Raw genomic sequence first — 25,912 nt, 5'->3', positions numbered from 1 at the left:
AAATGGATCCCACATGAACGTGCAAAACATGGTAGTTATTTTTCATGAAAGGTTGTGGTCTTTACTCTTTTTCCCCTCAGCTCTATTCACTGGTTTGACAAGGCTGGAGCTCAGCTGGAAACGTGTGAGGACAGATGTGGGGTTGTTTTTAGGCTTGGGTGGCATCACGTATTTACGGCAAAACAGGGGATTTGTCTGTAGGAATGTCGAAAATACAGATGCTTGTGTTTTGTTGAACTTCATAAGCAGCTCCTGTATTGAAGTTAGATATTATGGTGCGCCGCACAGCATGAAGGACATCTCTGTTACTGAAAAAGGAAATTTAGGTGAGGACAAGCTCAGAGATTCACATGGAAGTGAGGAAAAAAGCCCCTGCTCCTGTTTGGGAATATTTTGGGTTTAGCTTTCCCATCTAAAACGTCATGTCCAGGTGAGCTCTTCAAACAACAAAAAAATGGTTTATTAGCTACATTATAGCCACTATAGTAACAACTAGGATCATCAGCTCCTCAAGCAAGCAACTATGAAGAGTTAAAAACATGAACCAGCCAACCCTAAACTCCAAACCCTCACCTTGGGTTACTTGACTTTATACAATATATTAACATGTATTTGACGGTGAAATAAAAATATTATGTTCTACCAGCTTTTTTTTTCCCCCCAAAAAAACGTTGCACAATTGTTCACAGCAATATTGTTTTCATCATGTGGATGAGGTTTTCTTACATGGCACCACTTGGATGCAGACAGAAAGGTGAATCCCAGCATGGCGAGATACGGTGAGGCAGAACTAAGTAGCTCTGGTCAAGCAGAGACAAAAGGGTAGGGAAGACCCCTGTAGCGTGGGTGTGATTTGATTACAAAAGTGTGACACGAACCAAAAATAATAATAATAAAAAACAAACATACTCTGCAAATTATGCTGCACACCAGTTCCCATGACAGATTCGCACACCACAGACCTCTTCTGCCAACTACACAAGAACCACGTGAAAGACTCTGGAGAGAATTTATGAATGGGATGCACAAAAGAACAGTACAAATTTACTCCATTGTAAAATTGCTACTACAGTAGCCATCATGCATTTTATATTTTAGACATTTCACATTTTTACATTTAACATTTGCCCAGAAGATCTAAATAAAAAGGGTCAAAATAACCACATTTAAAGTGTTTTTAAGTCTTAATTGCCTTCATATAACAATTACATTTACAGACTGCATTGTCTTACATATCGTTATGCATTTTGTAGGGCTGTGCGATATGACCAAAATCTCATATCCCGATATAAGAATTCTATCGTCCGATAACGATATAAATCACAAAAATATAACATTTTCTGTAAATTCTGTGAATCTCGGGCAGCTCGTCTTGCGGGAAGTGTTTCCAGCTGCGCGTCATGTACCTGGAGTCGAGTGTTTTAACCGATGCATGAAACGATACATTTTTAGACATAAGTTGTAACAGCCGCAGTTTTCTTTGTGAGTATTTATTACACGGCGTGCTGCGGGGAAAAGCCTGTTCTAACGTTTGAGTCTAAGGTTTATTTTTTAGCACCTGTCGGCTCTTTTTTAATTCTCATCCATAAATAATCTGCTCTTTCACGTGATTCGGTTTATTTTGAAAAGTCTCAACAGGATCTTGAGCTTTATTGTGAAAGGTTTATGTGGTACATAAACAAGCGGACACGCGATGCTGTTACCGTCGTTGTTGCTAATGACAACACATAAAAACCAGGCGCTTGTCCGTCAGTAGTGTGGTTATATTAAATATAAGAGAAAGAGAGAACTTTAAGAAATTAATATAGCCACTACAGTGACCATCAAAACAATGAAAAAAATATTGCCGTAAACAGTTTATTTTGCGACACCACGAAACAAACGATAGCGTAAAATGAAACGATAGACTGTTTTATATCGTCATCCGATATATATTGTTATATCGAACAGCCCTAGTGTTTTGGTCCCGTCACACCTTTGCATAGGATTATTTTTGGTTAGATGGTTAGAGTCATCACGTCTTAGACCTCACAGGGTTAAACACAGCCACATGCTTTCTAGAGTCTTTTCAGACTGTGCATATCAGTGCCTTTGGTTAATGTGGCACCATCCACCCACCGCATCACAGCCTGTGTAGCACAGCCAGAACTGCTTTAAAGAGCACATTCAGCTCTCACTGCTTCTTTTGTGTGTTGCTCATGAGAACAGAGACACCAGGGAGTCTTTCACCCCCAACTTGAAACGTCAAAATGTGTAAAAACAAACAGTAAAATCAGAAGGAGGCGAATGCCTTTTAGACATAAATGAAAGGAAACGTCCTGATCTCTTTTGTGTTAGTGGGAAGAAGACACTGCTGTGGGGGTGGAGTCTGTAAAAAACACATAGCAACCTGGTGTGAGGCCACAAGTTTATGTCCAAGCCCTTCAACTAGGTAATAAATCGCCAGAGTGGTCCTTTCCACATTTAAGTCTCTGGCCGTTAAACTTTAAATGCATTTACTTTTCAAAATGGCACCACAGTCCAGCAGATCCCTGCTAGGTAGTCATGACTCCACTCACTGACTAACCCCCCCCCCCAAAAAAAAAGAAACCTTGGAGCTGCATTAGATCCTTTCAAATTCTTTCAACAGCAAAAGGAAACAGCTGCAGTGTATAGCGTTGACTGCGCTAGCATACTGCAGTAATTATTTCAGTCCTCATGCTGGCATCCTCCTACAGCTGCTCACACTTCACCACTGGCAAACACAAAAGCAGGCCTCGGATCGTGGTTGAAGCTCCGCTTTTGTTTCTTTTCTTTCGATGTGTTAACTTGGTGCCAAATACACAAACTGTGCTAACCGTCGACTGCGCCGCTAAACCCCAAAACCACCAGCATATTTCCTTCTGGCGTTTATGTAAACAGACTGTGACTGGAACAGATTCCCACCATTCAGATAAAGACGTGTTATCTGGGTGTTTGCATAATGAGCAGCAGTCGTGTTAGCAGTGTGTTGCTGTATGGCATAAAAGACATGAGAAGTCGCAATTGTAATCAGCAGGGTGATCTCAAAATAAACATCAAAAGCGTGGTCATCTAAGGGCTTGTTGTTGTTTTTTCCCCCCACAAATTGCAGCCATTATGTTTCATAATAATAAAAGATGGTGCGAGCCATTGCAAAAGAACCATTTCCTGCCTTCTTTTCAGTGCCTACTCTCAGCACGGCAGTAAGGTTGCAGGGTTGTCTTTGAATTTTAGGGAAATATTTTGAGTCCAAGCAGCTGAGCTCAAATCATCCAGAAAGAGAAGTGGGTATGATTAAATGATGAGTCTAGGACAGAAGGTTTTACTTTTAAGGCCAAAATAACTCAAAAGAAAACAGAAGGCATAAAACAAGAGGAGAAAGAAGGGCAACTACAGGAGACGGCTGTCCTGCACAGGAGGACATGAGAAGGAAAGATCTGAAAGCTATTCAGCTGAGCCAGGATGAAAACCAGACCAGACAGTACGACACCTGCAAGAACCGGTGTTTTTTTTTTTTCCTGTTAAAGAGATACTTGTGTTTTTCCAATTTAAAAAAAAAAAGTCTTAATATTTAGCGCAGTCCTTCTGTATTACAACTCCTTTCTTTCAACGAGTTTTCATTAGAACACACAACCTCAGATTCACAAAGCCAGACGATTCCCTTCAACAATGGTCAAACTTGAGAAACCCCAGTGTATTATTACCTTATATTCCACGGCAGCGCTTGGTACACCCACCCATTAACACTGGCAACTAAATAGCCACATATATAACATGCGATCTGTTATCTCCATCCATGAACTTCTATAAATCGTTTGGCTTTGTGCGGAAATATTCAGAGCTTTGAGTCCACGCCAGATATTTAACTTGGCTGTGCTTTCAGTTTCTGAGAATGGACAAAGGGAGAACATGTGAGAGGAGGTCTAGAAATCATGAAAATATACACCTCCCTTCTTGAAAAACAGAACCACCGTCATTCCTGAAACATCATACCTTCTTCTGGACAGCCAACTGTCTAAAGCTTCAGCTCTGATTTTATTTATTACCTTTATTTTACCAGGAAGTCCTACTGAGACCACAATCTGTTTTACAAGAGAGACTCAGCTTTGCAGAAAAAAAAGAAAACAACAGAAAAAAAAAAAAAAAAAAACCAATGCCACCATACCAAGCACGATTGATGGAGATGCTGCCTGTGTTGCCCTGTGTGATTATGCCCTGATGCCAATAATTATGCAGGGCAATTACAGAATACATTATGAACCCATCTCCACCCAACTGGCAGGACCCTGCCCAGGTTTCTTTTCCCCTCACCACAACAAAGCAGAGTGGATTCCTCGCACTCAGTTAGCCTCTCAAGCTTAAAGAAGTCCAGATGAGGAAAAACAGAGCTTTATTAAGTATCTGTGAGAATTTTGACAGGCTTGCAGCACGCTTTGGCCAGCATTTCTCCTCCCTCCAGTTTTTTAAAAATGTATTTTTGGACAAGCCTCCTATCTACAGTTCATCTCAACAGCTTAGAGGGTGAACACCTGGAGCAACAGAGTGTCGAAGAAAAGCGATGAAGTGATGAAGAAGCCTTTGTTTCTCAGGGGGTTCGGCCACACAGCGAAGTCTGTGGACACGAGAGAAATGATTCCACATGTGGGGTTTTCAGCTACAAAGAGCTACTCTTTGCACTCCAAAAAAGAATCCCAGAACAGAACTGTGCCTTTTTCACCCCCCTCCTCTCTTTGAGCCTGACTACATTTCCATCAAAAGAAAGAAAGAAAGAAAGAAAATGCAGTCATTTTCATTTGCAACAATAATTCTTTAGTTTTATTCTCCCTCTTTTAGTCAAAGTACATACCTCTGGCTCTAGCTGTGCACCATAATTATATGATAGATAGAGAGAAGATGAATAGGTATAGGCTTTGGCAGAAACCCTGGCATTCCTGACACAAAACCATCATCTGACTTATTTCAGCTCCACTTCATCGGCTTTCTAAGTTTCTGTGGAGAACAAACAGTGCACCATTGATGCGGCTAAACGAAAGATATGTAATGATCTCAGCATTCTATACTCCGCCTTTACAAAAAGCGACCACAACAGAAGCCGAGGTTGTCGGAGCGGAACCTGCTACCTTTGGACTTAAAAGCACACCTGCTGCTTCCAAAAGCAGCAGTGCTGTCAAATGAGCAGGTGGCGAGTGACATAGTGGTGAGCAGAGGAGCGCAGGGAGGGTTAAGTATTTCGTCTGTGTTTACCCACTCCCTGCACTCGCATGGTCTCCTGGCTCAATTTAACACCTCACAGGCTACAAGTCGCACAAGCAGAAAGGTGCACGCTTTAAGTTTGTCTTCTTTCTCAGAGTTCATGTCCTTTAAACGAGTAACTATGTAAGAAAATAAATAAAAATGGAGGCCTCCAGTCCTTTTAATGTCAAGGATAAATGCCCCCAAAAAATACATACATGTCAAAACATGAACTACTATTTTGTTTGCACTCAGTGTAGCTGCTTGAGGGAGATTACTGCGCATTACTTTTTAATAATGTCTTCAGGGGAATAGTTCCCAACTTTAACAACAATGTAGGTCTTGTGTGCCGGTATTCGCTTTATATCTTGACTATTGGCCATTTTAACTAACACCCAAAGATGTGAAGTAATGAAATTACAGAGGCACCGTCACTCCTGACGCCACACCAAAGTAAGAGCACTGGAATTCGATTTCAAGCCTTTACTGTTTAAAATCACGTGGAAGGATGTGTGCGGGTGTGAATTAAAGTGAAGTTTGAAAAAAAGAGAAGAAAAAAAATCACGACAGTATTTTTCATTTCACATTAGATTGTTGGAAGAAATTCAGACATGAAATGCTGAATTTGAGCCAAACTGTGAAGAGTGAAATCAAGAACCTTCAACAAGATTTACAACATTTTTGTGATGATTTGTGTTAAAGCCAGAAATAGAAATAAGCTAAACAGGTCTATATAATATCAAATCCCTGAATATAACACAGGAGCTATATGAAACTAAGCAGGTTAGATTTTTGTTGTTAATCTATCAAGTTCAATACTGTACATCCTTTTTGTAACTACTACTATAACTTTTAACCCCATTTGAAGTACCATACTACGTTAAAATTTTAACATGTACAGAATGAGAGCAAACAGGCTGTGAAATCAACTGCCAAAGCCCCATTCATGCTACTCTTGAGAATAGCCTGTGACCCTCTGGTAGCCTCCAGTTGCTAGGGAAAGTGTGTATTCCCTTAATCTGCTTGCAACCAAAGCAAACCAAAGAGGTTTTAGTTCAGCACCCTCTGTGTGACTGATTTCGCTGACGACAGTCAGGAACCGGTCGCCAACAGGTTGGGGAATACAGATTTTTCCCTCGAGTCCAGCGGTTGTCAGATGGTTGCTAACTGGTTTGTGTGACGAAGCCCTAAATGATAACAGATGCTGATCAGTGCACCTCAGCAATACACAGTTCTTCAAACAGCAATGTTACAGCAACACTTTGAATACAAAAAGTGGTGATTATTACAGCTTACTTTTACTAAAGTTTTCACCGTGTAGAGAGGAGTTCTGACATAGTCTATAGGGACACATCAGTAGTAAAAGTCTGAGCTTTTCCCCCTTCTCTCTATGATGTATATCCCCCCTTACGTTCAAGAGAAAGAAAAATCATTTTTCAAAGGAGCATTAACTCAGTCAAACAAATTTATAGAAGTTGATCTAGATACAAAGGACCACACAGCTGATGAGAAGCCACCCATAAACACTCCTATCAGTGAAAGGAGTTGGATTTGCAATAAACCAATGGCAGTCAACCAGGAAATTTTCAGCCGACGCCAAGGTTTGGATGATAAATCAGTGACATTGTGAAGGTCCAATACCCCTGCCACAAACATGATGATGGGCTATATTAGGACGGGGATTTCTGTTGTAAGAGCTTAACAACAACAACAACAACAACAACAACAAGCCCCACTGTCCTTTGACCTTCTACTCCCCTCCCCCCCCAGAGCTTTCACCTGCCTCTCATGGTCCTTCTCACATAGATACTTTAGTGCTGAATAGCACTTAACAGCTAGTGTTGGAACAACATCTGTACTAGCTCATAATCAAAACCTTGATGTGCCAAGACCAGGCCAAGCATCCACCCATAACACCATAAAAGGCGATTAGATAGCGAGCAAGCTTCTTCACAAAGCAAAGTATTATGTTTACATAATAAACAAAGTCAAAACAGGCCACAATGGACGTTTGAACATGTTCACAGCTCAACATCCAGACCATGAAAAAAAACAAAACAAAAAAAAAAACCTCACTACCTCTGAATTTGCAGCCATCACGTCACTTTAGGATGACTATTAGGGAAACAGTTTAGCCAGTGACTATTTAAAAAGCCATAATTTGATGCTGCATCCATTGAATCTTCCCCAGATAAGAGCCCCATGACTGCATTCAGTCATCTCCCTCCCTCCAAGGCCCTTTGAGAACATAGCACCAATCATAACATGTCTCAGCGCTGAGCGAACAATGCACAGGACAAGAAAGAAGCCGGCCACAACTCTGTGTGCCAGTAATCTCTCTTTGAGGCCCCCGCGTCTCTTAATTGCCCGGACACTTGTGTCCGAGGGTTGCTCTCGTTCCTCAGTGAAAAGATGAGACCTCTCGTGCTCCTTACAACAGGCTTAAGCTGATAAACCCTTTCATTCAACATGGCCGTGGGATTGAGGCTTCATGCGAACAGATTGGGTAAAAAAAAGACTAATAAAAACAGCGATTAGCCTCCAACACAGAAACAGAGCTAAGCCACAGCACAGCCTCAGCAGGGGGTCTACTTTCAACCACTAAAAGTGTCTGATGATTTGTGAGAGCCTTTTCTGAGGAACACATTCCTCAGTGCAACTACATGAGCAGGAATGCATGTGGTGTTTTTGTTTTTACAGAACAAAGATGTAGCGGATTCCGAAATAGGATGTGATGAGTGAAGAAATACACAAGCGAGCCTCTCTTGGTCTCTACAAGCCTACTTCTAGCATGCATCCTAGACTACTAGATGAGAAACCCTCGTTCTTGGATAATAAGCACCTCTCGTGACATTTACTACCTGACAGCGTTGCTCTCCCTTCATGAATCCTTCTTCTCATTTTCTCCCCAGTTACAGCCAACACCTCCATATGGGCTGCCATCAGTGTTTCTTCTGGCCTGTTGCTGTTGTGCATTATACAGAAACCGTGTGTTTGTCAGCAGCAAGGTCGAGTTCTCTGCGTGTTTGCTTTATTTGGAGCTGATGTGAACAAACAAAACAGCACCATACAATTCAATACAGGTCTACAGCATTACAATAAAAACGCAGGCTGACACTAAAACATAGAAAACAAGCTTTGAATTAAAAAAAAAAGTTCTCCAAGATTGTGTCCACCTGACAAACGCTCCAAAAGGAAAAGGGTGAAGTTAATTCTTTGCTCTCTACCAACTGTGAGGGAAATATGTGAGTCTGCACCTCCTAAATGAATCAATATTTTCCCCAGCCATCCCCCTGCTAGCTCCATACAGAAAGGTTTCCGCATACACACAAACTTCCTTTTAAAAGAAACGTCACTAAAGAGAAAGATGAGAGCGAGTCAAAACAGTGATATTTTACCTGCTATCGCTGCTGCTTTTTGAAGCCAGAGATAACCACGCAGAGCAGGGACATTATCAGCGCTGTCTGCGCTAGCTAGCTTGGTTAGCAAGCTTCATTCATCACTTGGCATTATGTAAAACAGATGGGTACTTATTTTACATTAAACATACTTAATAGGAAAACTAAAACACCAATTTACATTATGTTTGTTAGGGATGGTACCCATTTCAAAATTTGGAGGAAAAAAAAAGATTTTTATTTAAGTACTATAGGTAGTGTGGGTGTAAATCTTCTGTAAGTGAAAGGAGGCAGCTCAGGTTACAGCATACAATTTAGAAGGCTTTGCAGTTACAGAACACCATGCACCTAAACATGAAGGTTAATGGGGATTAACTCTGTAAAGCAACAAACTAAAATTTTGGCAATGCTATATAGTAATAATGTAGTGTAGTATCTAATATTAGTAAGTTTCTCAGCAACTGTCATAACATTTCAGACTGTGTCCTGTCAACAAAATATAATGTTAACATTTCATGTCAATGGGCTGCTACAACAAAGTCAGAGCTTTAAAACAGTTGATGACCCTTTTTACCTTGGTATTAAATTGTGTATCAAGCCTCGTGTAATTCTTTCGGTGTTGTTAAATTCTGCTAAATGCTAAATTCCTGGTATCTTGACCTGACCTTTGTATAACAAATGCTCAAAGCTGAAAGGGCACACACCTGGCACACAAAGTAAGCACACCTTTAATTATAACTTGCAAATATATGAGCCTTTGTATTAAATGCAATACAATTGTATTAAGGCTGTATAAAAATTCACCTACCCTCCAGTTGTCAAAAAGCATGGACATTAATTAGACTGCCTAGCTTTTGAACCAACATTTTTTGAAATTTCATATAGCCTATTTTTTAGTGCTTGTGGTTGCTGCTTTTATTACATATAAAAGTATTGATCACAGCAACTTTACAGACAACATGCATTTACTGTATAATGGCAAAAAATTTTCAGTAGAAATAAATTAGGCGTGGTGGTTAGTGCTGTTGCCTCACAGGTCCCGAGTCCTTTAGCATCTGCTCGGGTCCTTTCTGTGTGGAGTTCGCATGTTCTCCCCATGTTTGTGTGGGTTATCTCTGGGTACTCCGGCTTCCTCCCACAGTCCAAAGACATGGAATTAGTGGGGTTAGGTTAACTGGCGAATCTAAATTGCCCATAGGTGTGAATGTGCGTGTGAATAGTTGTCTGTCTCTCTGTGATAGACTGGTGACCTGTCTAGGGTGTACCGTGCCTCTCACCCTATGGTAGCTGGGATAAGCTCTAGGCTCCTGCGACCCTGATGAGAATAAGTGGAAGAGAATGGATGGATGGATAATCATGTAATCAAGTACAAAAAAAACAAAAACAAAAAAAAAAAAAACCCAAACAAACCACTAACTGACAAAAAGCAGGCAAGACAATCTGTGCCATACTGTTACCTTAGTGACGGACTTTCAGTAGGAATAAACCAGCTCCAAAATAAACAGTTTCTTATTGTTAGTGTAATGCAACTGATAATGCAACAGCATGAATCAATTTATGGGGCGCACTGCAGCACCATTATTTGCTCTCCAGATTAGCTTGCCCACCGGTGACCTTGAGTAATAGCTCACAAATGTATTCTACAGAATCATGTGACATGTGCACAGAAACACACACACAAACACACACACCAAGTGGGAATATCAACATATCCATTTGTCCAAAGAAGATATAATGTGCAATTATGTGGGGAGCGTGTTGTTGCAATGGTGTCAAATAACACAGGCGAGGTAAACTCAGTGAACCTGGCTGCAGATGATTTTGGATATTTAGAGTGATAATTGCAACAGAAACACATTAAATGTTCCAAGTACAAGTATGCTTGTTTGTGTGCAATCTCCTGCCGGAGTGGGTGGGTGCATCTGCAAATGATTCCAAGTGACTCTCTGGTTATTACCAAAATAATGAGCTAACTAGAGGCCATGGAGATCTGCTTCAGCTAGATTCTCCTCAATTTTATTCACTTTTTCTAAAAAACAACATGCCAACTTAGCAAGAATGGCATTTAAATTAGTCACACACAACTACTGAGTCTTATTGGGATGCTGAGGTCTGACAAAAAGTACATTTGAAGATGCTCACCTATATTTCTTCATCCTTTCTGCAATTCTTAAAACTCAACTTGCTTCTGAGCTAAACCGCAAAGACTGAAAAAGCTGATTCAATATTATGGAAAAGACTCTTGGGAAGCATGTCTGCATTGGCATCGGATCTTATTAGACATATGATACATCCCCAGCTGCCTCATTATCCTACAGGAGATTAACAACTCACTGTAAATGTGGCATCTGTGTAGGAGAAAAGTAAGGATCAGCCATCAGTTAGAACCAGCTAATCTGAATTATGTGAGATCAGCAAGGTCAAAACATTACATGCGGATAAAACCCTTCAAACAGCAGGGGGGGTAAAAGGGACGTGCAAACGAGACGTTTAAATTGAAGAAGCAGAAAAAGAAGACAGGGTTTCTGGGCCTGGGCAAAGGGTGAGGTAATGGAAGTTTCTGCAAACTGTCAAAAAGACTGTGACAAAGCTATTTCTGGATTTTAATATTGTTCAGTTTCCTCTGGTGCTCAGAGAACATCTTGTTGCTGAGTAACTGAGAGTTGGAAAGTGCCCATGCTGAAAGGATACCATTGATAACTGATGAGATGTGGCACATTGAATATACTGTCTAGTTATTGCCTGTCAAAGTTTCCCTAAAAGGAACAGCTCTGCATTTTGGAAAATACAGCCACAACGGTTTAATCATTTATGTAATTGTGTGCAGGTCGCCCTTCTTTTGCTAGTTAAAGTTAAAAAAAAGGATGCGTTAGGTGTGGACTTTGGTGCCTGACACCACAGGCCTGGGATTCGGGGACTTTGGATATCAAGTCAATGCTTCGGTCTCTGTTGTCCTGCTCAAGCCATTCCTTGAATTCTGGGGAGGCCACTGTTGTTGAGGACCACTGCCAAAGGGGGTACGCTTGGTTTGCAACAATGTACAGGTACAGGCGAGGAGTGGATGGCTCTTGTCAAAATCCAGATCAACTTGAACCCAGTAGTCTATTTGAGTGATTTTAATGGTGTGGGTGACCGGTGTATTTGCCTTTTTAATGAGCATAAGATGAGAAGACTCTGAGGTCCACCATAGTCAGATTTTTCCCACTCGTTTTCTAATCTTTGTGCTCCAGTATAATAACAGCTCCATGTTGACCATGCAAATATTAGAGCAGTATTGATCTTCTCATCTATACTCAAGTCAGAAAGCAAATGAACAGATCTCCAAAATGTTTAAATGTTCTTATATGAAAAAAGAAAATCTAAAATGCAGAGAATGCAGTGTTAAGTTAAAAGAATAATTCAAAAGCCAAAAGAGCTTTAACTTTAAAAGGGTCTGCCTCACAAATCAATCCACAATATTAAAATCCTACTCTGTTATTGCAATGACAGGCAATAAAATGAGATGCACTGCATTGGCCTTGTCTTACAGGAAATTCATCTTTCAAACTTCTCAAAGAGCTGGATGCTACTCTGTCTTCTGTCATGCAGCATTAGGAATCCCACAAAGCCCATAAGAATACAGAGGAAGAAGTGGTCATCATTTCTGGTCCTGTCTTCACTTTACAATATTTTATGCAGCAACTGTTTTTCTGAACTTTTAGGTAATCGTTTTAACAATTTAAATCAATAACTTATTTCAACTGGTTAGACATCAAATTGCAATCCTAACTGATGCTTGCTGCTCTCGGATGTTGTTTCTACTGTTTGAGCTTTTCTACAACTATTTCATAGACCAGCTGTAATTGCAAGTACATAAATGGAATTGATTAAAATTTCTAGTTAAGCAACAGCCTGCCGCTGTCAGAATTCAACATACCCTTTCTTAACTTTGTCAGAGGGAATGCTTCGTATGTGAGATTTAAAAATAAATAAATAAATGCATGCACTTGCCGCATGCAACAGCTAAACCGGGCGAGAAAGCAGAGCTGATGCCAGCGTGCCATGCTACATGCTGAGACACTGGGTCTCTTTGTACGACGAGCTTCTTTACAGACAGCAGCAGGAGCTGCAGGAACACTTACACTTGAATGAAAATACCACAGACAGGAGGGGGTTTACAGCTTGCGAGTACACACAACAGTGCACACAACCGGGGAAACAGGGTGGCGGTCACATGGAAGTGAAAAGGCTATCGTCCAGAGGGAAACTTGTCATGCCAGAAATTTTAAAACTATGAATAAATTTACATCAAATCAGCATCCCGTCTCACCGATGCAACAGATATCCTACATGAGATAGATTTTATTGTTTGTTAGTGGTGACGATGAAAATTTGTAGCAATCCTACACGGCCCAAATTTCGAAACCATAAATGCATCTTTTTAATTTAGCTCAGGAAATATGATCACTGGAAATGTAGAGGGGAAAACTGAGAAATCACAAAGAGCCAACATTCAATCTAGGAGAGATAACAGCAAGACAAAGGACAGCTCTGGATGGCAGGATGCCCCTGGGGCGGCTATGCTGTTATTATGTTGGAAAGGGCTGCTGAGCTGCGGTGCGGGGCAATTACAGACCGGAGGATTGACTGGGGGGAGGGTCCGGGCAAGCCAACCCATCCATGAAACGCTCTCAGCTCAGAGAAAAGGAGAACAAACTCTGATACAGCAGCAATAAACCATAACAGATGATGGTGGCTTCACCCGTTGAAGTAACAACCATCTGATTATTCCCATGGAAAAGAGTTCGGTCTAAGCCGCTTTGCTGTCATCAGTGGAACCCAAAATTAATTTTGAGTGATGCATGCTGAACTTTCTGCTGCATCGGTTTGGATTATTCTACTAGTATATGTCACAAATAGGGTGGTTTTGGGATAACGTACAGGGCTAAATGAATCATCTGTTGTTCTCATAGAGAGCTACAGCAGACACTGTGGTGAACACATTAGCCACGTCTATTATCTTTAACGTCACTCCACTTTGGAAAATCCTGGCTGAAAACCACACACCGTCCACTAGCGATCCAGCCGGAGAACGCGGGACAAAGAGGAAAAGTCAGTCTCAGAGTATCGTTTCAGTGGTTCATGGACCACAGTCAGAGGTCGCAGCCTTACAGCCATTGTGTGTTGTCACTGAACGGGTAGATAACGGAAGTAAAAACAGATAGAGTTGCAAGGGGGAAAAGAGTTTTACGAGACACATAATGCGACTGTTCGCCAAACTCTCACTTGGGTAACTTAAGCCACTCAACTTCACCTCTGATGAAATCTCCATTGTCGCCTCTCATAATATTACAGCTCTCCAAGTAAAGAGGCCACAATGGGCAGTGAAAGGAGACAGTAATACAAGCTCGGTGCTGTGAGAAGTAACAGTTGGCACTGCTGAGTATCCCGGGTCCAAACACACAATTTCCATGCCCCGTGGCCCTGAACGGCTTCAGTGGAGCAGGTGTCTGCGCACATTCTTTACATAAGCTTTTGTCAAACATGGCGCACAGGAGCAAGGCCTCACAGCTGCAGGACAATGGAGTCTCATTAAAGTACAGCTCTACAGCCAGACATGCACACTTACAGCCGGAGTCAAGGTAACAGTTTCTCCAAGGTCAGTTTGTGGTCAGAAACGGGGCCAAACCAAATGGTGAGAACTGCATTTGAATTATATTACAGAAACACGCCATAAGTTATTTACCAAAATGTAAAATAAATAAATCAATAAAATAAAAAGCTTAAAGCTGTTGTGCTGACAGAAACAGAAATAAAAGACTGAAAGCAAGTACAGCTGAAGTTCAAACTGCACATTGTGATTAAATTAATGCCTGATGAATGAGGTAATTGTGCTCTTTCATGCAATTTAGACAAAATCACCGTTATCTTCCAGCATAATGTCAGTGTCAGACCCCTGAGCCATGAACCATATTGGAGAAGTAAACACTCTGTGCATGAAGCTAGGTATCACTATATTTTTAGATGTCAGAAATCTGAATGTATAAGAAAAAAAATGCCAAGAACCAGTGTGAAGATTAGAGGTTTCTGCTCTTAAAAACTCTCTCCGGCTTTATATTCCACAAAAATTATCAATTAAACTCTCTCGGGGAGTGTAACTGATTTTAAGATTTGGTCGTGCAACCTACACAGGTGAAATGTTTTAAAGTAAGGATCAGCTCATTCACTTTAATTCCATAGCCAACTTCATACCACGTACTAGAGCAGGGCGATATGACCAAAACTATTTATCACGATATACATTTGATAATTTGCGATAATGATAACTGACTATATAATTGACACTAGACAAAATGCTTTACAACTCCACAACTTATTAGTGCAAAAAAACCCCATCAATGTATTTTCACTTAAACAAGCAGCTGTTTTTTTTTATGTGCATTAAAGTTATATAAAAATGTAACAGTGCAAATTCCTTGCTGACAGTTTAACCAAAAGGCATTTCCAGTGGAAACTGGCCGACATATCTTCAGCATAATCATGTATAATATCCACAAAACTTAAAAAGAGGTTACACACATAATACGATAATATTATGTTGAAGCACAGTACGTATCACTCCGCGAGGCTCCTCCCTACAACAGCCGTAATGCTCCGACAAGCCATCAAGTGGTGCGGCTTCCTAGTTTAGCAAAGTCATACTAAAACATTTGACAGATTTTCGAGCGCCATGTACCACATGAAATCGTTTCGAGGTCAGTAAACACAACCAGAATTCATACATAAGGCACACGGGATTATAAGGGGCACTGTCGATTTTCAGAAAAATCAAAGGATTGATTTTAAGTGTGCCATATTTTCCAAACAACACAGTAATAACGACGGCCCGCTAGCATGCGCTACCAAAAAATAGTGCTTTGTTGTGTATCTGATGGACGAAAGCTAAACCAGTTCCACACCACTGAAATTGCAGCATTTTTACAAACCAATTCTGGTTTATCCGTTTCCTTCAACAATCCACTTTCGCTCTTCTCATTCTGTGTCGCCGTCATGTGCTTATATAAACATAGACACTGCGCATGCGCGTTTTACCCATATTCTATCGCGATATTTCATTTTCCTATCGTTGCCCAAAATTACACCGGTATTACCGTGAACGGTATGATATAGCCCAGCCCTACCACGTACTAAAACCTCTAATGAAGAAATCTGAGAAGTACGGATTAGGCAAGGCAATGTGCAGACACTTTTATCAACCTTCTCACATTTGTTCCATCTGTGTTGTTTTTTAGTTTTTGTGTAAGTCATCTTTGAGTTTGACACATCTTGACACATTTAGTGATGGCCTTTTGCTTTCACTTATAGTACAAGTTTAGGTCAGTTTATAAGCCGTTTCATGTATTGTATGCCAAGCTGTTCAGGAAGACTGGGCCAAAATTTGTGAGGAATACATCTCTAAATCTGACATTTAACTCTCACGGTCTCTCCGCTGCGAATTTTCCACATCACAGAAGCCACAAAAATGTCCCAGTATTAACCCAGACCAAAACAGAAGACCTCTACAACACAAAGCCACAGAAACCAAAGGCAAAGCTGATCAAGAACAGAGGATTACCACCTGCAGATAAAACAGTTCAAACCACTCTTTCAAGCCACTTCTTTGGTTACAGTGAAAGATGCATGATGGGCAGGGTGCAATTCAGTTTTCACCAGACCACTGACATACTGATGAAAGGTGTCCTTAGCCCCACTCTGAAGCTCCTTGCACCCTTCGCCCCTGGCTGCGAGCCGAGCGAGCGGGCGTCCTGCCTCAGGGGCCAGCCACACAGCAGAACCGCCGACCAGGAGGAGTCGAACAAGAGGCCTTTCTCTCCCTGCGATGTGATCCTCCCCCCTCTCACTCCTGCAGGAACGACTCTGGCAGCATCTCAGCTTGTTCTCCCCCTTTAGTAAAGTTGGATTCTCAGATCACTTTGGCCATGGCTTCAATTCATTTACATGCAACTCTCTGTCTCTCTGCTGCTGCTGGTGCACAAGTCCATGTAAGGCAGTGCCAGCAAGTCAGACAGCTGGCCATCTCTGAACAACAGCAGACATCCATTCACTAAGAACTCGCTACTCGAGGGTCTCTCAAAACGAGCACAAGTGGAGAGTCCTCTGTGCTGTTTAGAAACTGTGTTGTGAACCCGTAGCTTGACCACCAGCTCAAACAAAGCTTATCAAACAAAGCAGAAACAATTATGCAGTGTATAACTGACCCGAGCGTAACCTTTATAAAAAGCAGACACGCACATGAGGGGAGAGCAAAATTAAATTCATTCATTTGGTACCAAGATATAATGGCCAATTACACTTCTCAGTACATTCATATTACGAAACCACCAGAACAACATGACAGTTTCACCTTATTCTCTCCAAGGACAGATTAAATAAAGACTGGCAGAAGACTTTCTTTACTTTCTGCATTTAATCAGGAATATTATCCTTTCTTGATTAAATAACAAACATTTCCTGCAACGGGAAGGCCTGGATAAGTCCTAAGTAAAAGAAAAGGGGAGAGCCTCCAGAGAGAGGGAAGGAGCCAAGTCAGTACAAGGCAGAGGAGTGGAAGCAGAGAGGAGGAGGAGGAGGAGGGAAAGTACAATTGGAGATTCTGAGGTGGGTTAGATGGCTCTGAAAGACAGGGCTGAAGAAAAATTGCATCCTTCGCTAGGAGATGAGTTCCGCCTGCATCACGTCAAAAACAAACCGGAATGGAGGGCTGAGAGGGCCACTTAGTCTCCACAGACCCACAACATCAACAGAGCCCACCACTGAGTCAACATCACTCACCCATTAGGTCTGCCTGTGCCTGTCTATGGTACAAATAGTACTGTGATGTAGTCGTTCAGATGTTCTGGCACATCACGAGCAGGCGATCTTCCTGTGTTACTCAGAGCCAAATGAGAGTTTTTTCAAATTGCCCCCATTTCACCGCCAGCTAACTTCACACCGCCTGACCTGCAAAATGTGATTCTCGCACTCGAATCAGACACAACTAATAAAAACTAAAACAAAGAAAAATTGTTGCATTTGAGTCCTCAGCTGACCACCTTCTGTTTAATCAAAGCACATAAATCCCCACACAATAGGCTGCTAATTATGGCTGCAATTATTTTCATTATCATTGAATCTCCTCATTATTTGCTGTTTATTTTTCAATTAGTCCAAAAAACACTTTTTGGCAAAAAAAAGAAAAGTAAGAAAAAGAGTGAATGGAATCCATTTAAAATTCCCTCGGAACAAGTTGAGGCTTATTTTATTCAACCAAATATATTCGGTGTGCCTCCGTGCATGACAAAGAACACCATGTAATCCTTGTGTTGGAATTTTTTTTTTTTTTTTGGGGGGGGGGAGACATTCAGTCTATAATCAATAGAGCTGCAGATTAATTAACCATCTATCAGAGCTCAACTGATTACACCAAGAAAACCCAGAAGAGAAAGGGAAATGAGCCATTTCTGAACAAAAACATGCTGCCAGATCCTCTGAAGATAAACATCTGATTAAATGGAAAAGAGACTGCTGTGTAAGTGAAGGCAGGAAAACCACCCTGTAATGCTATAATATAACTTGGATGCCAGCATGCACGAATCACAAATTAACTAGTGCCTGAGAACAGATAACAATGCTCTACGCATTTCTAAAGTCATATTTATAAGACTCTGTTAGTACAGTGAATTATGACGAATGTGTGGAGATGAAACCCAAACTGAACGAAGACTGCAGGCCTCTGCAAAAGTGAGATAGACAGCTGTACTGCAATATTCTCACAAGGTCTGGGCAGCAAACAGACCACCAATTAGAGCACGAACAATGCTTATGTTGATGCCACACATATTTTCCGCTTGGAGTTACAGCACAATAACACGGCACTGTGGACGTGCTCCGCCCCAGACAACAAGACAACCCCCACTCCCCTGTCATCACTGCACCTTATTCACGTCTGGACTTCATTATGAAGTGTAACGGGAATCATCATTGGCAATTTGAAAGAATTTACGAGACAATGATTCAATCCAAGTCATGCCTCGTGGTCACAAAGAAAGGTTAGGGTTATACATGGCTAAGCAAGGCACGTCTTTTCTAAAACCAATGCGCACTGTTAGGACAAGAAGCAGATTTTAAACATTTTAGACCACCGTGGTTTTATGTACACACCGCCTGACGTGACTGATGCTAAACTAGATTACATCGTTTTTGCTGTATGATTTTCCTAAAAATATTTCCTCTTATAGGCATCAGGCCTCACCTTTAAAATAATAATATATTTTTTTAAAAAACAACAAAAAGAGAAATGGTCACAGACCTCTTTATTTGGACAATTTGTTATCTAGTCTAGCATTTTTCTTTGTGAGCATCATCAGAATTCACTGACACGCCTGACTGATGCCATGCAAATGCAGCTGAGCATGGTGTCTTTGTTTATGCCTCATCTGCAATTACATTTAGATTCAGCAAGGATGAGACCTGTGCTGCAAACTGGACACTGGCATGGCCCTCTGGCATTCTGCAGTGCACACATGACATATGCAACATTGTCCTCAATTCCATTTTTCTAAGACTTGGATTTATTTTTTCTGGAGCTGTAGATAGCACTTACTGACAGAGCAAACCTCTACCATGATATATAAGCCATAAGATTTTTATTTTTGGAAAGGAAGAATATATTTGAATAAATCATTTTTTCCTGTCAGTTTTTGCAATTAACAAAAAAGGGGATATTTATCCCAAATAATAAAACTCCTTCAAAAACAAACAAAAAAAACACCCTAATTATTATTTTTTGGCTTAAAGTCATTTACACAGAGAGAAATTAAGCAATTTAATCCACACATCCATCACAAAATACACACCTAAGCCTCTCAATGTACACAAACATTACAAATATAAAAGTAATTACTAAGTCAGGGAAATCAAAGTAGTCAGAAATCTTCAAAGCACTGCTTTGCTGACACTCTTAGGAAATTAAGGAAAACTAAAGATGAAATGATAGTAAAATGAAAAAACAGGCCTTCTCTGTGTACAGGCCACCCTGGCTAATATGATAGAATATAAAATAACAACACTGCTGTGATGATCAGTGGAACTATGCTTCTGCAATGACTCTGTGGTCAAAATATGAGCCAGTGCAAAGTGAAGAACCAAAAAGAAGAGAAGCCTGTTATCTGTCCTGTTCATAACTCAAAAATGTCTAGACTGGCACTTTTAAGATATATTGATAAAAAATCAAGTCAAAGGGCAAGAGTCCATCCTTTTACTCTAAGTGTTTATTTTTGTTTGTTTGCTTCTTCTTTTTTTTTTTAATTAAAATGGTTGAAATGTGGTTTTTAAAAGTCACATTTCAGTTAACATTTCTTACATATTTTTGTGGAAAAACTGACAATTCAATCATGTATATGTCAGTTAAAATAAACAGCTGATTTTATAGTTTAAAAACACACACACGTACGCACACGTTAGTGTGTGATAGCTGTGTGTTATCGATAACGAATACCAGTTACAAGATTTCCACAGAGAATCTGAAGATGATCCCATTTGTCCCACTTGAATGAATCTGATTAAAATAAGTCGATGTAGGACAAACCTAATTCATGACCCAAATTAAAAACTACACCTGTGCTCTGACAGAAGAAGCAGACATAGCCTAAATGTGTAGGGTTTTTTTAAATTATTTTTCCAGGGTCTTTCAACCCATGTACAACACAGAAACCCCCCCTTCAGACACTAAGCCCTGCTTCGGCTGCTGCTCTTCATCACCGCTGCCCATCTTACCTTTTTGTGTCTGTCTTTGAAAGGTAACGCAGGCCATGGCATCTCCTGCAAAAAGTCTTGCCAGTGTTTCTGATCCGGATCAGACGAGATGAAGACGATTTCCAATTTGTCCTTATGTTCAGACGTCTTTTTGAACCTGCTGTAAAACTCGCAAAGGCTGCCGTTGAACTGCTTGCACGGGGCGTTCAGGCTGCACCCGAAGAAGAGCCCGACCAGGGACAGCTTCGCGCCCAGAGACTGCACGTCCACCTCGGCTTTCTCGCTGTTGACGAGCCGCTCCCCGAGTAGACTCACCAGAAACTCCGACATCGCAGCGTACAGTCCTCGAACACACAACGTTACCCTCAGCCGAAACCTCTGTACATGTAACCGCTATGTTCAAGCGACACCCAGCACTTCCTCCACCTCCAATTTGAGGTTTTAGGTGAGCTCCCAGCCCCGGCGAGGCGTTGCGGTCTCTGTGTTCACCGCTGCTCGTCCTCCGGTGCGAGCGCTGTGCAGGAATGCGCTCCGCTTAAATCGCCCTGACTGCAACAGCGGTTGCACTCTTTTAAGAGAAAAGCACACACTTTTGTCACAATATTTATCATTCTGTTTGTAAGGAAGCCACTTTAATCAATTTATGGATTTCAAATGCAATAAAAGCTGCACTTGCAGCTGAATTGTTTTAATTTCCGAGTTTATGGGGTTTTTTTTAATTTTGTTAAATTTTCAGAATAATAACAGCGGTTTTCCGGGATTGACCTCCAGAATCGCATTAGAGTCTTGTGTTTGCAAACATCATTAAATTTGAGTCGATTAATTTTCTTTAGACAACTGTAAATTAAATTCTACTCATTTGTATTTAGACTGGGGGTGAGACTAAACTCAACTCCTGTGGATGTGCTGCCACCTAGTCCTCACAAAAGAAAACAAGGGTCAGTCACATCACACAGAAAAGTACCTATCTGATCCCCTCGTAGTCAGCTGATTCGTAATTACAACAGCTTTAAAATAAGTAATTCCAAAATTTTACCATTTACGTTTGCTACAGTGAGTGATCAGAAAACACGGAAAACATCCAAAGTAGCAATGTTTTCTTCTGTTTCTGACATCAAGTTTGTGTTGAAATATTTAAACTACTAACTGATCATCCTGAAACAAAAAAGAGCTTTTGGCTTTAGCTCTGACAAATGGAGTGGGTTTAAATTGAATTTGGTTCCAGTTTTTTAATAGATTAAACACGCTTTTCAGCCTGGAAAGATCTGATGTTGCTAGCTAATGTAACTGTTATGTTATGGGTGTTCCAGAGTGACAAAAAATAAAATAAATAAAGGAAAACTAAAAAGCACCAAATTTTAAATCATCCTTGCACTTTGACGAGCTCTATCTCGGACTATTTTTGCAGTATGACATATGAACATTCAGTGTCTTGATTAGACATGCAAAAGTTATTGTATGACAAAAATTTACTGATTCTGAGGGTGTGACACTCACTAATTTTCCATAGAATGACTCGTGAAAAGTTCTGGCACAGCTTCATCTATTTTGAAGTTGCATAGAAGATGAAGAACAACTAAAACACATTGTGTATGTGAACTTTACCATGTACGTCCATCACCCACAACAGCACAACAAAAACATGGTCAGACATGTGTGACAGATCAAAAGAGGAACCCAGAGAATTACTCCTATAAGTGTCACTCCATTTAAAGCCACTGCAACAACAAAATTAATGAAATCAATAGTCACAATAATAAAAAAAAAACATTAAGACAGCAAGTAAAGCGTGCATCTCATAGGCATTACAGCATTTATTTAAATACCTAAACGAGTCAGTACTGTTTTAGGAGCAAACTTAAACAAATTCTGATTTCTATCAGAATCAAAGTGGAAGATATTTCACATTTTAAATTATATTTAGGGGGGGAAAAGTGCTGAAATGTTGAACTTTAGTTGAGTGATGAAAGCAGCGCAGTATTCCTCAGTCCTCGGTGAACATCATCTTCACCAGGTCTGCTTTGAAACATTCCTCTTCCACCAACTTCTGAGGCTGAAACAAAGATTACACAGAAACGACGCTTAACATTACAGAAATATTCAATATTAACTGCCTTATTAAACAAATAAATACATAAACAAATAAAGGTAAATGCATTCTTACTGTGCCATATCGCAGCAGTGTGGGAACTCCAGTCAACTTCAGTGTCTCCTTGAAATCGTTCTTTGGATCCTTCCAACTGGAGTGAGAAAGACATTATTAGGAAGCTTTTAAAATTTAACAGTACAACATTTAATAACATAACAACACTTTGGACTATGCATTGAAACACATTTTTGCATTCATGTGAACAAATGGCTCTTGGGAGGCAAAAAAAATTTATCACAGCAAAAACGGATATTGCACATTTGCACAGCATACTGTTTAAACAGAAACGGTAAACAGTCGTCAATAACAACTCTGTCTTTCTCACACTGCAGATAAAATTTGTGCTTCCTTACTGCTTCCAGAAGAATTAAAAGGTTAAGTTAAACTTAATTAACTACTGAAGTGTTTCCATTCCTGGTTCTTCCAGACCGCATGTGAAAGTGTCTTTGAGCAAGATAATAAACCCCCAAACAGCACTCAGTATATCATTAACGTGCATTAGTGTTTATAAAAGTGGTTTGAGTTGGTTAGAGCGGTCAATAAGACTACAAAAGTGATTTATGTATGCAATACACAATGATAACACACAATTCACATTAGAGAATAAAACATAAACAGAAGTAGTATGGTTAGTTAAAGCAAACAAACAAAGAAAATAGCAAAAGTAGCAAAGAGTTAAAGTCTCCTAATATAAAAAGCATGTAAAGGTTCAGAATGTACTCATGGTCTCATGATATGGTCTCATGATAATGAGACCTCATCGGAAGATGTTAAATATCACAGCACTTTATACCAAAGAAGAAATGTTTAACTGGCTCTGTGGTCAGCTGAACAAAATAAAAATATCAATTCTGATCAGAACAATGATCGGTTTCAATTTCAATGAAATTACCTCATGTTTCATGTATCTTTTAATTCTATATAACTTTACAATGGAGATTCAGTCAGTTACTATTTAGCTTTTTTGCCACAGTAAAATCCTTTTATTGACAGGCTACCTGTGATTCTCAACAAGTAAACATGAAATAATGATGATGTGCTATAGTGGTGACAGCGCGTGACATTTGTGTGACTAAAGAGTTTGAAATAATAACAGCTTCTCACAACATGCCGGAAAAAGGAAGCATAAAATACTGACTAGGCTCTTTCTCCAACTTGGCAGTAGATGAAAACAGAGCCCTCCGGAAGGTGACTCAGCTGCCCTCTTACAACTGGCTCGGCTGGAAAGGTAGAAGTCACAGGATGAAGCACAAAATGCTCTTTATGCAATTTTGATAAAGAAATGCTAAGAAAGAACTCGACTTGTTATTTTTCAATAGTTCTAATCTCAACAGCGATAAGCAATGTCGTTACTTTCCTTTTCATTTTAGCCAAATTTTCCATCCAAAACAATCACATTTATGAAAAAATGTAATTGTTATATAACATTTAAATAACACTGTCACATTCAAAAAAGACAGAATATATCCAAACTCTTAATTTCACCTGGTTAATTAAAACTTTTGTGTAGAAATGAAGTTAGATTTTTTTTTTTTATGTGCTTATCAGTCAAAATATTTATTTTATCATTAGAGCTGATTTACTAAACCACATACATACATATACATTCTGTAATTTCAATGCACATACACTGGTTACTTTATTAGGTAGATCTTGCTAGCACAGGGCTGGACCCTCTTTTTGCCTACAGAGCTTCACTATTTTTTGTGGCATAGATTCAACAAGGTGCTGAAAACATCCCTCTGAGATTTTGGTCCATATTGACTGCATAACAAAGTTGCTCCAGACTTGCAGGTTGCACATCCATGATGCAAATTTCTCATTTAATCACATTTTATGGTGCTCTGTTGAATTGACATCTGGCGATTGGGGAAGGTGATTTGAGTACAGTGAACTCAGCGTCAAATGCAAGAAACCAGTTCGAGATGATTTAAACTTTGTAACATGGTGTATTGTCCTGCAGGAAGCAGCAACCAGAAGGTGGGTACACTGTGGTCATAAAGGGATGGACGTGCACTGATTAAATGATACTCAACTGGTACTACGGGACCCAAAGTGTACCAAGAAAATATCCTCCACAGCATTACACCACCATCAGCCCGAACCTTTGATACAAGACAGGATGGATCCTTGCTTTCATTTTTTATGTCAAATTCTGACCCTAAGATCTGAATGCCACAGAGGAAATTGAGACTCTGACCAGGACACATTTTTCAATCTTCTGTTGCCTGATTTTGGTGAGCCTGTGTGAATTCTAGACTCCCTTTCCTGTTCATAGTCTGGTCATCTGCTGCTGTAGCCCATCCCCTTCCAGCTTTGATGTGTTGTGAATTTAGAAATACTCTTCTCCATTCTATAACTATAACAAGTGGTTAATTGAGTTACTGCTGTCTTCCTATCAGCTCGAAGCAGTTTGGCCATTCTAAATCATTTTCACCCAGAAAACTACCCCTAATCCTCTGTAAACCTTAAAGTTGGCTGTGCAGCAAAATCCCCAAAGTTCAGCAGTTTCTGAAACACTCAGACCAGCACGTCAGGCAACAGCAACAACCGTGCAGTATTTCAGTATTTAAATCACCTTGTGTACAAAACAGAAGCAGGTGAGTGTAAAATCCTTAAGTAAACCTAATTTCTTATATGTAAACCTAAACTGCGTTAAATACATAACGACAGATTAATGTCTATGCTTTTACTATATAATATGCCATTAAAAGAGTGCACTATCACTAACAATGTAGCCAAAGCTAAGTGAAGCAGCATTTAAATATCAAAGTCTTTAAGACCAAAAAAGTCACGACAAAACAGTTAGAATAGTAGCTGTGGCTGTAAGTTGCGTAATATATCCAAGTATAAGATTTCTGAGGTTACCTTTGACACAATCTGGACACCAGCTCTTTCCTTGCTCGTCTTTATCCCCTGAAAAGTATGCAAAAATATCCTTCCCTTTTCTCTCAGACACAGCCCGACAGAATTCATCATACCCGTGTACATTTACTTCTTCGTAATGGGCCATTATTTTAACCAAAGCTAATGTGACAAAGCACAAATTTAAACTGCTAAATTTAACCCGTGCGGCAAGTGTAATAATCAATGCGGCTTCTCTGAACTTTGGTCCTGGTAGCAATACTCTTAAGTCGACGCCTACTTCCGGTCTGTGGAAAAAGTTCTTAAAGTAACCGCTATAAGAAATCGCATTGTAATATATTTTTTCTTATTTATACACCTAATTATTCTCCAGTATTTAAATATGATATATCATATGTGATCATATGTGATATATTTAGTGAGAATGCCTATTCTATCACACGTTATTATAAAGCGTTTGCGTTGATTTTTGGCTTCTTTGACAAGCCGTACTTAA

General features: G+C 40.1%; 2 protein-coding genes across 2 annotated transcripts in view; both read right to left on the bottom strand.

Annotated features, from left to right (window-relative positions):
• Positions 1 to 20,923, bottom strand: part of nxn (nucleoredoxin) — a 73,724-nt gene extending 52,801 nt beyond the window's left edge. The window contains exon 1 of the mRNA XM_006801539.3: positions 20,424 to 20,923. Coding sequence (XP_006801602.1) covers positions 20,424 to 20,732 — 309 coding nt within the window. The 5' untranslated portion in view covers positions 20,733 to 20,923. The remainder of the gene's footprint in view (positions 1 to 20,423) is intronic.
• Positions 20,924 to 22,185: 1,262 nt separating this feature from the next.
• Positions 22,186 to 25,860, bottom strand: txndc17 (thioredoxin domain containing 17). The gene is made up of 4 exons (XM_006801540.3): positions 25,420 to 25,860; positions 23,690 to 23,771; positions 22,567 to 22,642; positions 22,186 to 22,455 (listed from the first exon to the last, which is right to left on the bottom strand). The coding sequence occupies exons 1-4, from the start codon at positions 25,562 to 25,564 to the stop codon at positions 22,387 to 22,389; spliced, it is 372 nt and encodes a 123-aa protein (XP_006801603.1). The 5' UTR covers positions 25,565 to 25,860; the 3' UTR covers positions 22,186 to 22,386.
• Positions 25,861 to 25,912: the final 52 nt, after the last annotated feature.

The sequence above is a fragment of the Neolamprologus brichardi genome, chromosome 14 (genome assembly GCF_056152115.1).
Source record: "Neolamprologus brichardi isolate AB-2024 chromosome 14, ASM5615211v1, whole genome shotgun sequence".
Classification (NCBI taxonomy): Eukaryota; Metazoa; Chordata; class Actinopteri; order Cichliformes; family Cichlidae; genus Neolamprologus; species Neolamprologus brichardi.
This window is presented reverse-complemented; position numbering and strand designations above follow the sequence as displayed.

Bases quoted from the DNA above. Each gene is read 5' to 3' on its own strand.
- txndc17 (XM_006801540.3), bottom strand. From the start codon at position 25,564: ATGGCCCATTACGAAGAAGTAAATGTACACGGGTATGATGAATTCTGT. The intron at 23,772-25,419 runs GTAACCTCAGAA...CTACCTTTCCAG, and splicing joins GTGTCCAGATTGTGTCAAAG to CCGAGCCAGTTGTAAGAGGG. The intron at 22,456-22,566 runs GTAAGAATGCAT...TCTTTGTTTCAG, and splicing joins CACTGCTGCGATATGGCACA to CCTCAGAAGTTGGTGGAAGA.